This window comes from Myotis daubentonii, chromosome 16 (assembly GCF_963259705.1).
Source record: "Myotis daubentonii chromosome 16, mMyoDau2.1, whole genome shotgun sequence".
Taxonomy (NCBI): Eukaryota; Metazoa; Chordata; class Mammalia; order Chiroptera; family Vespertilionidae; genus Myotis; species Myotis daubentonii.
The window spans coordinates 5845203-5859902 of record NC_081855.1 but is presented as its reverse complement, the minus strand read 5'-3'; the positions used below and the strand labels follow the sequence as shown (position 1 = coordinate 5859902).

Genomic DNA, 14700 nt, shown 5'->3' with positions numbered 1-14700 from the left:
TTGGGAACAGGTAGAAGGTGTATCCGTGCTCTTTCACAGTGGAAGGCATACAGTTTAGTCCAGCACTAGGGTAGAAAACCATGTTTCCTCTTCGAAGCAGTTCACTCCATTTCAAGCTCCCGCCACCTTGGCTGGTGGGAAATTCAAGTGTGGTCATCCGCCCTTTCCCGGGGATTGTGCCGGAGTTTGGGGTCTCACACAAACAGCACGTTTGGAGCAGGGCTACTGGGTCCCGCTCCAGTCCCAGCGCCGAGGGCCTCGTGCTGGTGGGCAGGAGTCTGCAGGGCCTCCCAACGGGGCTCTCATGTGTGGGGACCCCCCCCCCGCCAGATCCTTGTCCCTCCTCAGGCTCAGGGAACCCCTGTCCCATGTCCCAGTGGGTTTTCTTGTTGTTGAAAGTATTACATATGTCCCCTTTTCCCCATTGACCCTTTCTAGCCTGCCCCCCTCCCCCGCCCCAGGCTTTACACACCATTGTCTGTGTCCATGGGCCATGCATATGTGCACACAAGGTCTTTGGTTGATCTCTTCCCACCCACCCACCCTCCCCCGCCTTCCCCCTGAGGTTCAACATCTGTTCGTGCTGCTATGACTCTGGATCTGTTTTGTTCATCAGTTTATTTTGTTCATTAGATTCCACATAGGAGTGAGATCCTGTTGTCCCTGTGGTCTCTGCCACCGTTCCCACCCCACTCCGTGTCCTTTGCACCAGGCTCCCTCCTCTCCCCTTAGGAGGAGCCACGTGACACCCTCTCTTTGGGAGTCCTGGTGGGGCCTTCCTCCTGGGGCCTGGCAGCTTCTCCCTTTACCCCGCAACTCAGCACCCCTCCCTCCAAGGCACAGGGACCCCGAGTCAGGTCACCTGCAGAGGAAGCAGTCAAAACGGCCTCAGAAGCAAGAAAAAGACAAACATCAGGGCATGGTCCTGTCTCCCGGCTGGGGCGCTTTCCAGGCCGCCGTCTGCCAGGTCTGTGGGATGGAGAAGCAGCCGGGCGCCTGGCCCGCATGCCTCGGCCTCGTCCTCGGGGAACCTGAGAGGTGGCAGAGGGGGCTGTCTTGGGAGAGGGCCATAAGCTGGCAGGCCAGGCTGCAGGCTTGCCTGGTTCCCTGGGACGCCCTCTAGGTGCCTCCTGGAAGGTTAGGAAGCCTCTGGGGAGGGGTGCCCTCCCTTGCCGGGCCCTGCTGTGTGGGAGGCTGAGCTGCCTCCAGGGGGTCGCTCTGGGCGTTTGGGTGGGACTTGAGGGTGCGGCAGGACCGCCCCTGACCTCTGCGCGCCCTTCGTCCTTGCAGGACCTGGGCATGGAGTCGACCTCGCTGGATGACGTGCTGTACCGCTACGCCAGCTTCCGGAACCTGGTGGACCCCATCACCCACGACCTCATCATCAGCCTGGCTCGCTACATCCACTGCCCCAAGCCGGTAGGCGGCTGTGTCTAAACCAGCTGGGGCCGGGGGTGCGGGTGAGGTGGCATCTTTCTGGGCAGAGCAGCTCCATGCCCAACAAGCGCTGGTGGGTATACCCAGACCCAAGGAGGACAGGCCCCCACGTGCAGGCACCAGGAGGGTAGAGGTGGGCCTGAGGCCTGGCGGTCCTGAGGCCTGGCGTCCACGGCTGAGGCTGCCCCTTGGCACCGGCAGCACAGGTTTTGTTTGGCCATAGGGTTTTAAGTCTGGATTTATTGCCAAAGTTTAAAAATTCAAGTATTTCTCACAATCCCTATGTTCAGCTGCCCTTGAAAATGGGGAGCTCAGGCAGCACGAACCCCGCGTTTCGATGAGCAGCCACCCGCGATGGGCCAGGGCCCCCTGTTGCGTCAGCGGCGGCGGCTGTGCCCGGCACAGACTGCAGGCACAGAGGTGCAGGAGACAGTGCTGACCGCGCCCTTTCTTCGCCCCCCAAGCCGTGGACACTGGTGCAGACTGTCCACCAAGGGGGGCTTTTTCTTGTTTGTACAGAGGTGCCACCTATTCTGGCAGTGGCCCTGCATGGCCTCAGGCCCCACCCCAGGTGCCCTCCTCCTGAGCTGAGTGTCATTGTACACCCACCACCCTCCTCATGCCCGCTCACGCCTGGCCCAGGCGCTGCTCAGCCCCTTCTGGGTGGGAGGGTCTGTCCCTCTTCCTGCTGGGGCACTGGGCGGCTCACACAGACCTGCCCACGGGACCTGGGGGGGCGGGGGGTGGGGGATGCACACTCCATGCCTTGGCTTCTCTCTTGTCTCAGTTTCTTCACTTCCATCCCCCACTTCCAGCAGCTTCCAAAAGAAGCGCTTTTGCTGTGGCAGGGATGGAAGTCGTCATGCAGCCTGTGCTGTGATTTAAAAAAAACCAGACTCCTCCCCTGGCCCTGCCCCCTCCACCTGCCAACTCTGCTCCAGCCCTGGGCCCCCCTCGGCCCGCCCCCCCACCCCACCCCGCGCCCAGGTCCCCTCCTTCCTGAGGAGCTTGGCTGCCACCCTGACCGCACCTGCCGCCTGTCTCACATCCCTCCTCCAGACTCTGGTGGGGCCTGGCAGCTTCTCCCTTAACCCCACAACCCAACCCCTCCCTCCAAGGCACAGGGACCCCGAGGTCCGGTCACCCACAGGGGAAGCAGTAAAAACGGCCTCAGAAGCAAGAAAAAAGCAAATCAGAGCAGGGTCCTGTCTCCCGGCTGGGGCATCTCCAGGCTGCCGTCTGCCAGGTCTGTGGGATGGAGAAGCAGCCGGGCGCCTGGCCCGCAGGTCGCCCCTCAGAGACCTTTGATCGGCCTGCCGCTCCCTGGTCTACCGAGCAGCCCCGTCTCACGCCCTGTTCATCTCCTCGCTTATTTCTTTCATTTCACTCGCTGGTCTCCAAAATTATCTTGCTTTTTTTTTGTTGGTTAACGTAGCGCCGGCTTTCCCCACGAGAACACTAACTCCACAAGGGGCAAGGACAGCTCTGCCCGTCACGGCCACGTCTGCCCCAAGCAGAGCCGGCGTGAAGCAGGAGACCCTGCCCATTGTGAACTTGTAAGAGAGATTACTAGGGGCGGGGCAGGATAGCGGAAATGAACGGGACATGGAGGCCCCAAAGACCAGCAGCAGGAGGTCATTGCCAGGCCGCGGTGGAAGCTGTGTTGTTGCCGAAGCCGGATGAGAATGCCTCTTCCACGCCCGGGTGCGTGCTATTGCCTAACAAATCGCCCCGCGGCTTAGGGCTTACAAGGCAGACATTGCTGCCCGGGCTCTGTGGGGCAGGCATCCCAGCAGCTCAGCTGGCTGGTCCTGGCTTAGAGTCTGGAGACACTGGCCAAGGCTGAGTATCTGGAGGCTTGACAGAGGTGGGCACCCGCCCCCAGGGTGGGGTGTCAGTGGTGGTTGGCAGGAGGCCTGGGTGCCTTGCCGCGGGGCCTCTCCATAGGCGCCCCTGAGTGTCCCCACGGCATAGCAGCGGCTCCACCCAGAGCGGGCGGCCCAGGAGAAAGTGAGGCAGACGCACAGCACCCTTTATGACCCAGCTGCCATCGCTAGCATGTTCTGCTGATTGCCCAGGTCAGCCCTGAGACAGGGAGGACGGAGACCGGGCGAGGTCACAGGAGTCCAGAACCCCCAGGGCTGTCCTGGAGGCTGACACACGTGAGGAGTGAAAGAGAAATGCCTGACCGCTCCTGCTGCCCCCTGACCTCTCCCACAGGCTCCGGTTCGTTTCATGCAGCTGGGAGCCCTGGGCCAGAGGGCTGGGTGATGCCCAGCCTTCAGAGCACACGGAAGGACAGAGAATGGACTGGGGAGAGGGAGCAAACAGGAAACCCAGCACAGGGTCTCCAGCTTGATATTTGATGAATGGATGAATTTATGAATGGACGTAGACGCCTTTGGGCATAACTCAGTGGAGAGGTCTGTGTGTTTGCCTGGGGCAGGGTGTCCAGGTGGGTGTTGCTGTCTGACAGTGGAGCCATGGGGCCTTGTGCAAGCACTGGGGCCCTCCAGGAGGGGGTGCAGGAATACCCTGAATAGCATTCCCGACAGGTCAGAGTCCCTCAAACATTCTTCTCCAGGGCCCCCAGCCCCCCACCCCCCTGCGTGCCGACTCACCCCTGACTTGCCCCAGCCCCTCTCCTGCCTTCTTCCTTGGAGCTTCAGTGTGGCTAGGACTCACCTGCAAGTACCTGATGCCCACTCGGCTGCCTAAAGCGAGGGAGAGGATTTACCCTGGCACCGAGGGGCCTTGTGGGGGCTAAAGGCAGCCAAGCTTGAAGGAGGGACTAGAGCTACAAACTGCAGACTTCTCCCCTCTGCTACCTCCCAGACCCACCCACTCTGCCCTGGCTCTTTCCCAGGACAGGGGGCCAAGCCCATGGCTTCTGATTCACACCTCTGTCCAGCCCTGAGGAGTCAGGATCCAGGGAAAGGGCTGATTGGCTGGGCTCTGCCAGGGCCCACTTCTGGGCCAATCAGCTGTAGCTTGGGCGTGGCCTGTGGTTGCAGAAGGGCTGCTGGGGTGCCTGCTGTAAAGGGAAAGCCTCCAGCCTGGGCGCGCAGGGCGCAGGGATCTCTGATGCATAACATGTGCTGCTCATTGTCAGAGCCCCCACGTTACACAGGGGGTGGGAGCTGCTCTGCACCTCAGAGGCATTTGACCCCCCCCCCCCCAAAAAAAACACCAACACGGCACTTTCTCCTTCTTTCCCTCCTCCCTCCCCGTCCATCCCTTCCTTCCCCCACCTCACGCTCTGGCTCCACCTCTGGGGCAGTCCTGCTTTGTCCTGTTCTCCGCTGGAGGAAGCCCTGGCGGGGGCTGTCGGAAAGCAGTGGAGTGAAGGGACATTAGGGGGGCTGCCTCAGTCTTTTCTGGGTGCAAATGAAGGAAACGCCTCTCCAGGAGGGCATTGCAAAGCGCAGGGCCTGCTGGCAGCTGGGAGCCCCGCTCAGAGCCTGCGAGGCCTGGAGGTCTGGGTCCGGCTCCATCTCACACGTTGTGTGGCGTGCCAGTCTGTCCCCCTTCTTGATGCCCCAGGGTCCTCATTTGCAAAGTGGAGATACTAGAAGCCCTGTGTCCTAGCACTGTTGTGAGTTGCAGCGGTGTGATGAGTTCACGCAGGCAATGTAGAGGCAATGCCTGGCATGCAGTGCTAGATGCTCAAGAAATGTTAGCTGTTGTTTCTTTAGTCCCGACAAGTTTGTTTAGTCCAGACTTCTGTGAGGACATAGCTTACATTTGTCTCCAGTCGCTCAGTTAGGTGACTGTGTCTGCTGTCCCCATTGAGTGGAACAGGAACCCTCCTCCAGTCTCCCAGGTCAGCAGCTGGGGCCTCGCCCTGCGCACAGCTGCCCCCTTGTGGCAGCGCCGCGTACTGGCGCTGCTTTGTCTCCTCTCTTCCTCCTGTCAGGGCCCAGTTGTCCTGATTTTGGAATCCTTGGGAAGTGGTTGGAGGGGGAGCTGGAGCGGAGGGGCTTGGTTCTCAGCTTTGATTTTATAGAGAAAAAGAGCGAAATATCGATTTGTTGTTCCACTTATTTATGCATTCACCGGTTGGTTCTCGTATGTGCCCTGACCGGGGATCGAACCCACAACCTTGGTGTATGGGGATGATTCTCTAACCACCTCCGTTACCCAACCAGGGCCAGTTCTCGCCTTTGGAGCAGGCATTGGGAGACTGGCAACATTCTGTCCCGGGCTCCAGGAGAGATGCTGGGCAGATCTTCTTGCCTGAAACAGTGCTCTCCACCTCGGCAGCACATGGGGATCACCTGGGAAGCTTTTAAAAACCCCGCAACTGAACTGCTCACCCATTGCTGGGGGCTGCCCTGGTGACCCCAGGGTACGAGAGTCCTCGGTGAAGAACTGCGGCTCTAGAGCAGCATATCCGTTGTCCCCTCCCTTCTCCCTTCTCCCTTTGGCCCCCACGTTGGCCTTCACCATGCCAGCCCCTCCTAGAGCCTTCGCTGGCCACAGCCTCCTCGCCGACCTTCTCCTGGTGCCCATGGCTCCCCTCTTGCTTCTCTGACTGGCCTTCTCCGTCCCTCCGTGTCCAGTATGTCTCTGCCCCTTCGATGCTGCAGCTGTTCCCCCTGCCTTCCCCTCGGCTCATTTCCTGGCCAGGGGCTTTCACCAGATGCCAATGGACGTGTCCAGCCTGGACCTGTCTTGAGCCCAGCCCCCTAAGTTCATCACATCTCCCAGCGGGAAACGACCCGGACATTCCCATCCTGCTTTTCACCTGGTTCTTATCCAGAGCCTCTTGCCTTCTACCACGGTCCCAAGGCCAAAGCCAAGACCTCTCCTCACCCTCCCTGCCCATCCCCTCCATCCGGTGCATGGTCAGTCGAGTGTGGTGGCCTCTATCACTTTCAGTCATTTCCATGGTCCCAGCAGGGGGCCCCAAACCACACATACGCAGATGGCCCGGCCCTGAGTCACCCTGTCTGCCTCCAGTCCACCCCTTTCTCCGTCCCCTGTCCGAGGGACAGTCCTAGAATGCGAATGTGGTACTGTCTGCCCCTGCAGGGATTCCTCTGGTCCCCATGGTGGAGCCCTGCCTGCTTCAGCACCATTGTTTCCCAACACACACACCCTATGTCCAGACTCAGCAAGAAACGAAGTCTAGGAACCTAGGGGTTGTGAATACATTTGCCCGGAGTGACAGGTGACATCTGTTTCTCTCACAGGCAGCCTTAGGCGCGTGGAAGAGGTGAGGTTGTGGAGAACCAGAGACCAGAGGTTTCCTTTAAACCAGTTTCATTCCGCCTCGGGCCTGCCTCCGTCTGCTGATTCCTGTACACATGTTCGTCTCTTCGGACACTCAGCTCCCCTCTTCCAACTCCTCTGTCTCTTGTCTCCCTCCCTCAGAGTCTCCTTCTCTTGCCTTTTCATCAGCCTTGGCCCTCTGAGCCCCAGATTCCTCCTCGGTAAAATGGGGATAATGAAAGCGTTCACTTCACCAGCGTGTTGTGGGAATTCCATAAAGCCCTAGCTCAGTGGTTCTCAACCTTCCTGATGCCGCGACCCTTTAATACAGTTCCTCAGGTTGTGGTGAGCCCCAACCATAAAATTATTTTCATTGCTACTTCGTAACTGTAATTTTGCTATTGTTATGAATTGTAATGTCTGATATGCAGGATGTCTTTTCATTGTTACAAATTGAACATAATTAAAGCATAGTGATTAATCACAAAAACAATATGTAATTATATATGTGTTTTCCAATGGTCTTAGGCGATCCCTGTAAAAGGGTCGTTCGACCCCCAACGGGGTCGTGACCCACAGGTTGAGAACCGCTGCCCTAGTGCAATGTCTGTGTGCACTAATCCAGGTTGCAAACAACAGTGGCTTGGCCAAGGTGGTAGCCGCGGAAGCGGCAAGAAATCAGGCTCCAGATTGTCACCTGTCCCCACACCTGTAACACCCTCCACACCCCCAAGCCCTGGACAAGTGTTGTCACTGATCCATTTGCTCTTAAAAGCCAGCTCAAATCTGAGCCTGGGCAGAAGTACCCTTCCTTCTTTACCCTGCCGAAGTTCTGTGTTCGTGCCAATTTTACAATACAGCACAGTATACAGCACCAACTTTTTTTTATTTTTTTGTTAATCCAAACCCGAGGATATTTTTTCGATTGGTTTTTAGAGAGAGTAGAAGGCAAGGAGGAGGAAGAGAGAAACATCCATGTGAGAGACAGACACATCGATTGGTTGCCTCCTGCACGCTCCCCAGCTGAAGCCGGGATAGAACCTGCAACCCATGTATGTGCCCTTGACAGGGAATCAAACCTGTGACCCTTCAGTCTGAGAGTTGACTACGGAGCAACTGGCCAGGGTTACCCCACAGTATTGATTCAGCGAGCATTCCTGGAGAGCATACTGTGTGCCCAGCTACATTCAGAGCACTTTACAAGTAGGAACTCATTTCATCCCCTGTGAGGTTGGTACTATTATCCCTGTACAGGTGAGGATCAGAGGCACAGAGGTCAAGGGATTTTCCCAAGTCACATAGGAGATGACAAAGCAAGGATTTGAATCCACACTTTGGTGCCAAGTTCCTTCCTTTAATGGCTCAATGTGCTGCTCCTCTGTTAGCAGAGTGAGGATGATCTATACTAATAAAAGGGTAATATGCTAATTAGGGTGGACGTCTTCCAGATGTCCATCCGGACAGAGCCACAGCGGCTGCAAGGCCTGGGGCTCAGGCAGCCATGAGCCCCGACAGCTGCGAGGTCCGGGGCTCAGGCCTCGCAGCCGCCACGTCCAGCATTGGCAACAGCAGCAGGGTGATGGGGGTGGTGCCTTCCCCTGATCAGCCTGGTTGTTTCCCACAGAGGGAGGCCTAAGCCGTCAGCAGCAAATCCCCTGAGGGCTCCTGGACTGTGAGAGGGGGCAGGCTGGGCTGAGGGACGCCACCCCCCACCCCAGTGCACGAGTTTCCGTGCACCGGGCCCCTAGTAATGATAATAAGAACCAAGCTGGCTTTTACCGAGAGCTAGCTCTGCCGGATGCGCTGCTGAGCCCTGGACCCCGGTTACCAGCTACACCTCCCCACACCCACATTGCTGTCACAGGTGGGTCTCATCCCAGCCCTGGCACGCTGGCCGTGGGTCGTCTGGTGGGAGCACACACTCTCAGTTACTCTCCCAGGGCTCCGTGACTGTTTGTTGATTTGACTTCCCTTGGGATGGAGTTGGAGTCTCTCTGGTATCTCTCTGCTGCCACCTTTAACCCAGGGCATTCGTGTGCTAGGGCTGCCACGAAAAAAAACACCACTTAAACCACAGGAACTTACTTCTCCCAGTTCTGGAGGCCGGAAGTCCAAGTTCAAGGTGTCTTCAGAGTCACTTCCGCTGAGGCCTCTCTCCGTGCCTTGCAGATGGCCATCTTCACAAGGTCTTCCCTCAGTACACGTCTGCATCCTAACCTCTTATGAGGACACCAGCCACTGGATTAGGGCCCACACGCATGGCCTCATGTTACCTTAATTACTCTTTAAAGGCCCTATCTCCAAATGCAGTCACATTCTGAGGTGTTAAAAATTGGTGGTGGTGGTGGCGGGGGGGTGGGGGGGGGGGGGGGAACCAGTGTGGCTCAGTTGGCTGAGCATCGTCCTGTGCACCAGGAGGTTGATGGTTCGATTGTCAGTCAGAGCACATACCTGGGTTGTGGGCTTGATCCCCAGGTGGAGGCCTGTAGGAGGCAGCCAGTCAATGATTCTCATCATTGATGTTTCCATTTCTCCCTCTCCTTTCCTCTCTGAAATCAATAAAAACATATTTTTTAAAAAAAAAAGAATTTTGGACACAATTCCAACATAACCCCAGGGTCTCAAACTCAAATGCTGATGGGCCAGACAGGTAACAGATGAATGAACTGGGCTGTGAAAGACGTGGCTCCTTCGTTCTGTTATTTTCCCACTTTGGACCTGGGTAAGAGACATGGTGACAACATCTCACTCTCCTCTGTCCCGTGTGAAATACAGAGCAAGAGCGTTTGCTCATGGCTGCGTCCTCAGCTCTGAGGACAAGTGTCTGGCACCAGGTGCTCGGTAAGTATTTGTTGAACCAGTGAACGAGCAGAATGGCCCTGAGTGTAGGGGAGCGGCCGGGACCACAGAGAGTCCTGCTAAGGGATCAGCTGGCACCTCACCCCAATGAGTTGTCAGATCACCTGGAATCCCGACTTTTATATAAAGCTCCAGTTTTTCAATAGTAGCAACTAATTCGCAAAAACTGAAACCATCATGCAGATCGTTTTAACCACTGCTCTCTGCAAAGGGCACCCACCTTGAGCCAAAGGGTTGGCACCCCAGCTCAGCCTGTGTGCCATGCTCTTCCTGCAGGGACAGGAAGCTGGAGGGGGGCCGGGCTCTCACACACACACCCTGTGGTTGCCTCTGCAGGAGGGCGATGCACTAGGCGCCATGGAGAAGCTGTGCCGGCAGCTGACATACCATCTCAGCCCCCACTCCCAGTGGAGGCGGCACCGGGGGCTGGTGAAGAGGAAGCCACAGGCCTGGTGAGTCATGGTCACCTGAGGGGGGTCTGCCTGCCCCCCTGCCCAGGCTCCTTCTACAAGGGCAGCCCAGAGACAGTCTGTGTCAGGCTGGGTATATGACATGACACAACACCCCTCCCAGGAGAGTGGGGTGAAGGGAAGAGCTAGAAGGCTGCCCGGAGCTGGTGAGAGTGAGAGAATTCAGGGTGGGCATTCCGGGTGGCAGGAGCCATGAGAGGCCCTGGAGGCAGGGCCCTGGTCTGTGGGGTAGGAGCTGGGGATGTGGGCCCATCCCAATGGATGGGTGGTGGAGGGTCATGAGTTTCTAATTCCTGGTGCAGTGAACGTGGGCACGCACACTCACTGAACCTCAGTGCCTCCTGGTTATCCCTCCGGGAGGCCCAGACCCCAGCACATCCCTGGTTCATGCAGCAGTGAGAACCCTCAAGGACTTTGTGGCCCCTGAGACTGGGGAGAGGAGGCCACATGGGACACAGAACCTGTGGCCATGGCAGGAAGTGGACGCAAGGGAGCCTGGAAGGAAGACTTCCTGGGGGAGGACATGAGCACTCCCACGGCTGCAGCTGGGGGAGGAAGGCCTGCCCCTCCCTGAGAAGAAAGGGGCTCCTTTCCCTTCCAGACAACCCCACCCCCAAGCGGGGGGAGGAAGTGAGGCTCCCACTGGCTGAGGGCAGGGGCCATATATGCAGACAGAGCAGGGTGGGAGAACCCCTGGGACCTGGAATGCCAGGAGGACACTTGGTGAGCTAGTTGTTCAGGTTTGAAAAGCTGGCAATGTGAGCTCTGTTGGAATCCAGGGGCCTCTTCTACTGTCTCCCCCCCGCCGCCCCCCCACCCCCCACCCCGTGCATGCTCAGTCCATTCTTCATTCAGCTCTGCGCCTCTAAGGCGGCTTCTGGTCACATTGAGTGAAATGCAAGCAGGGCCTTAGGTGATGGGTCCCCAGCCCCTCACTCTCTCCCTCCCACTCTCCTGTGCCCCCTGCCACACTCTCCTTGCTGGTTCAGACACCAAGCTCTTTCCAACCTCAGGGCCTTTGCACTGCACTCCCTCTGCTGAAACTCACCAACCCTCCCGATGGCCTGCTTTCTCCTTGCTCCTCAGCTCCAATGTTACCTCCTCAAAGCAGCCTTCCTGAGTAGCCATGCCCACCCACCCCACACCCCAGGCTACTCTCTCACTTGACTCTCAGGTTGTCTTGTTTGCTGTCCAGCCGCTCTCCGGCAGAGTGAAAACAGGAGTCTTGTCCATCTTGTTCACCACTATGGCCTTGGGTGCCTAGGGCAGTGCCTGGCACCTAGCAGCTTAACAAACATTTGAAGGACTGACCAAGGTAGGGGCTATTACTGTTGCCATTTGGCCACGATCAGCCGGCTGAGAAGTGGCAGGGCCAGATTCACACCCAGGCTCAGGCTGCTAACCACCCACTTCCCATTTCCCTGCTGTCATAGGCCTGCTTTATTCATAACAGTAATGAGAATTACAGCCAACACTAAATCACCCTAAACAAGTGCCGGCAGTGTTCCTGGCCCTTAGCTGTCATGCCTGGAGAGCTTCACCTTCAAACTCCCGGGGGCTCTGCAAGATGAGCACACTGAGGTGGCCTTTCAGCTTCAGGAGGTCCCAAGCATAGAGGATAGGGGTTCGCCTGCTCAGGTTGCTGCTACTAAAGTGTGCAGGCTGTTAACACCACCACCACCACCCCTCTTCACTCCCTCCCACCCCCCCGCAGCGCGCACGCGCGCATACACACACACACACACACACACACACACACACACATACACACACACATACACACATATGCACACACTCACTCACACACACATACACATACACACACACATACACACACACACACACACATACACACATATGCACACACTCACACACACATACACATACACACACACACATACACACATACACATACACACACACACACACACACACACACACACACACACACACTCCGGAGGCACCTGGAAACAGGGAGCTGTGGCCAGAGCAAGGGGCCGGGGAAGAAAGAGCAATGGCAGAAGGCAGGGAGTGGAGGGCACTCGGCCACCGGGGTCAGCAGCTCCCACCGGCTGGCAGCCCCTGTCTGCTGTCTTGCGGGGGTCTCCCTAAGGATCCCCCTCTGGTGGGGAAGGTGGCCTTAACACAGGAAGTGCTCAGGTGATTAACAATGTCAGCAGCAAGTATTTATTCATCACCCAAACAAGACACTGTTTTAAATGCTTTGCATTTATTATCTTCACGTAACAACCCTGTAGCACTCACTCAACTAGCTCCATTTTTTCCAGAAAATAACTGAGGACAGAAAGGTTAAGGACCTAATAAGTAAAGGTCACACGGAGTAGGAAGGAGCAAGATGCAAACCCAGGCACTGTGGCTGGAGTGTACCCTTAGTCACTGCAGAAGCACGTGGGCTTTCCCTTGTGGTCCCTCGGCTCTGGCCAGCGGGGCCCAGCCAGGCCGAGATGCGGGGTAGTGCCGGGGACTAGGGTCAGTTCCCTCCCATCCCTGGAGCAGAGGCCGGCTCTGTGGTGCCGTCACTGCTGCCCTGGGAGAGAGCCCTGCCCCGTCACCTGAACCCTGCTTGTCCCTTCTCCCCTTCAGCCTCAAGGCCGTCCTGGCTGGAAGCCCTCTGGACAACACGGTAGACCTGTCAGGCATCCCACTGACCTCGCGTGACCTGGAGCGAGTGAGCAGCTACCTGCAGCGCTGTGGGGAGCAGGTGGACAGTGTGGAGCTGGGCTTCACGGGCCTCACAGATGACATGGTCCTCCAGCTGCTGCCGGCACTCAGCACGCTGCCCCGCCTCACCACGCTGGCCCTCAACGGCAACCGGCTGACCCGAGCACTGCTGCGTGACCTCACCGACACCCTTAAGGACCCCAGCAAGTTTCCCAATGTCACGTGGATTGATCTGGGCAACAACGTGGACATCTTCTCCTTGCCCCAGCCCTTCCTGCTCAGCCTGCGCAAGCGCTCCCCGAAGCAGGGCCACCTCCCCACCATCTTGGAGCTGGGCGAGAGCCCAGGCTGTGTAGAGGAGGCTTGGGATGGAACAGTGGGCCAGGAGGACCCAGCAGGGGACTGTGTGGCCTCCCCCAAAGACCTCGAGGGCAGGGAAACTGCAGGTCCAGCTCAGACGTGACATGGAAGTGGGGGCCTCACCAGGTAGTCCTTGTGGGGTATGATGGCTGAGGCAGAGTCACAACTACCCGAGCAGCCCCCCATGGGAAGCCAGATCACAGAATCTGGGAAAAGTTAACACTTCTCACGGGTCCATCGTACCCCTCATCCATCTCCGTTATCTTTGTTTGGCTCCTGAGAGGTCATCCCTGGCTCAAGAGTCAGCCCTTGGCCTCCCCACTTACAGGTTGGGGTGTTGGAAGTGTGAGCTGTAAGTGTAGTTGGGGCCTACATCCAACCCAGGACTTTCCAGTTGTCCAGTCCAGGACAGCACACTCCAGCCAGATGCTAAATGTGCTCAAGGCAGGTTGGCATCTCGGTGCCCTATCTCCTGAGTGGCCCTCAGGGTAGGGAGACTGGGCTCTTGGCTGCCAGATTCCAGGAGCAGTCGCCCTTGGGACTGAAGGTTGCCTACCTCCTCCTTGTGAACCCCTGGGCTCCTTGTAACCGACTTCTAGTCTCAGCCCTTAACCCCATGATTCCAGTGGCCTGGCCATGGGACCAGCCACCAGCCTTCAATGTAGAACATCCTAAGGTATCAGGAAAAGATGGAAGAGCCCACTGAGAACCCCACACACACCCCCACAGACAGACTTTACCATGGTGGTTCCAGTGTTGCCAGTAAGGACCTTTCCCAGTACTGTCTCTGAATGTTGTCCTTAACTCAGCACATCCCCTAAAGCTATCATGGGAGGCTCTTTTCAAACACCCAGGGCAGGAACGCAGACCTGGTCCCTCCAAAGGCAGCCTTCATAGGGAAAACGAGGTTCCCCGAAGCAGGTTTCCATCCACCCTTAACCAAGGCCCACCAAGCTTTTAAAAATCCTTTCTAAATATAAGCAGCAAGTCCTGGCAACCCATCTTGAGCCAGAGAGTCATTTCAGGTGCCTGATGATTACCTCAGGCCATCAGAGGACTAGCAAGTGCAGCCCCACAGGCTAGTAGGCAAAATTCCAACCCAGGAAGGCAGGATGGGGGCAGGCACAGCGCACTTCAGGAGTTACTAGGAGGGCCAGACAAAGGACAGCGCCCGAGGACCTAGGGACTGGACTAAGTGTATGGATGCTTAGATGCTCTGGGGCTTTTAGCCTCTAAGAAAAGAGAAGAGCTTAGACCACAGGGAAGTTGAGTACCTGGGCTGCTAATATTTCCCAGCAGTGACCAAGTTTAACTTTCTTCAAATACACATTTTAAGAACCAATACCAAAGACCATCCTTTATTGTTTATGGTAATTGCATGGATATTAATTTCAGGAGGAAGTTTCCAACTTAAAGAACTTGGACCCTTACCTAATATAACAAATACTAAAGTGTATGTAAGCTCCTTTTGAGGGAGGGACAATACTAGAAAACTCACCAATGTAATGACACCAAGTGCTAGTCCTACAAAAAGGTGGTCAAAATCCACTTCTTGGCCCTCATTGGTAAGACTGGCCTCTGATACTTAGCACAAAGTGAGGCTTTTTAAAAATATATAATTTATTTTTTACACAGAGGAAGGGAGAGGGACAGAGAGTTAGAAACATTGATGAGAGAG

General features: G+C 56.8%; 1 protein-coding gene across 1 annotated transcript in view; it reads left to right on the top strand.

The window, feature by feature from the left end:
• The window catches only part of LRRC75A (leucine rich repeat containing 75A), a 45446-nt gene extending 30823 nt beyond the window's left edge, over positions 1-14623 (top strand). The window contains exons 2-4 of the mRNA XM_059668532.1: positions 1291-1419; positions 9847-9962; positions 12585-14623. Of these exons, the coding sequence (XP_059524515.1) occupies positions 1291-1419; positions 9847-9962; positions 12585-13125 (786 nt within the window). The 3' untranslated portion in view covers positions 13126-14623. The remainder of the gene's footprint in view (positions 1-1290; positions 1420-9846; positions 9963-12584) is intronic.
• Positions 14624-14700: the final 77 nt, after the last annotated feature.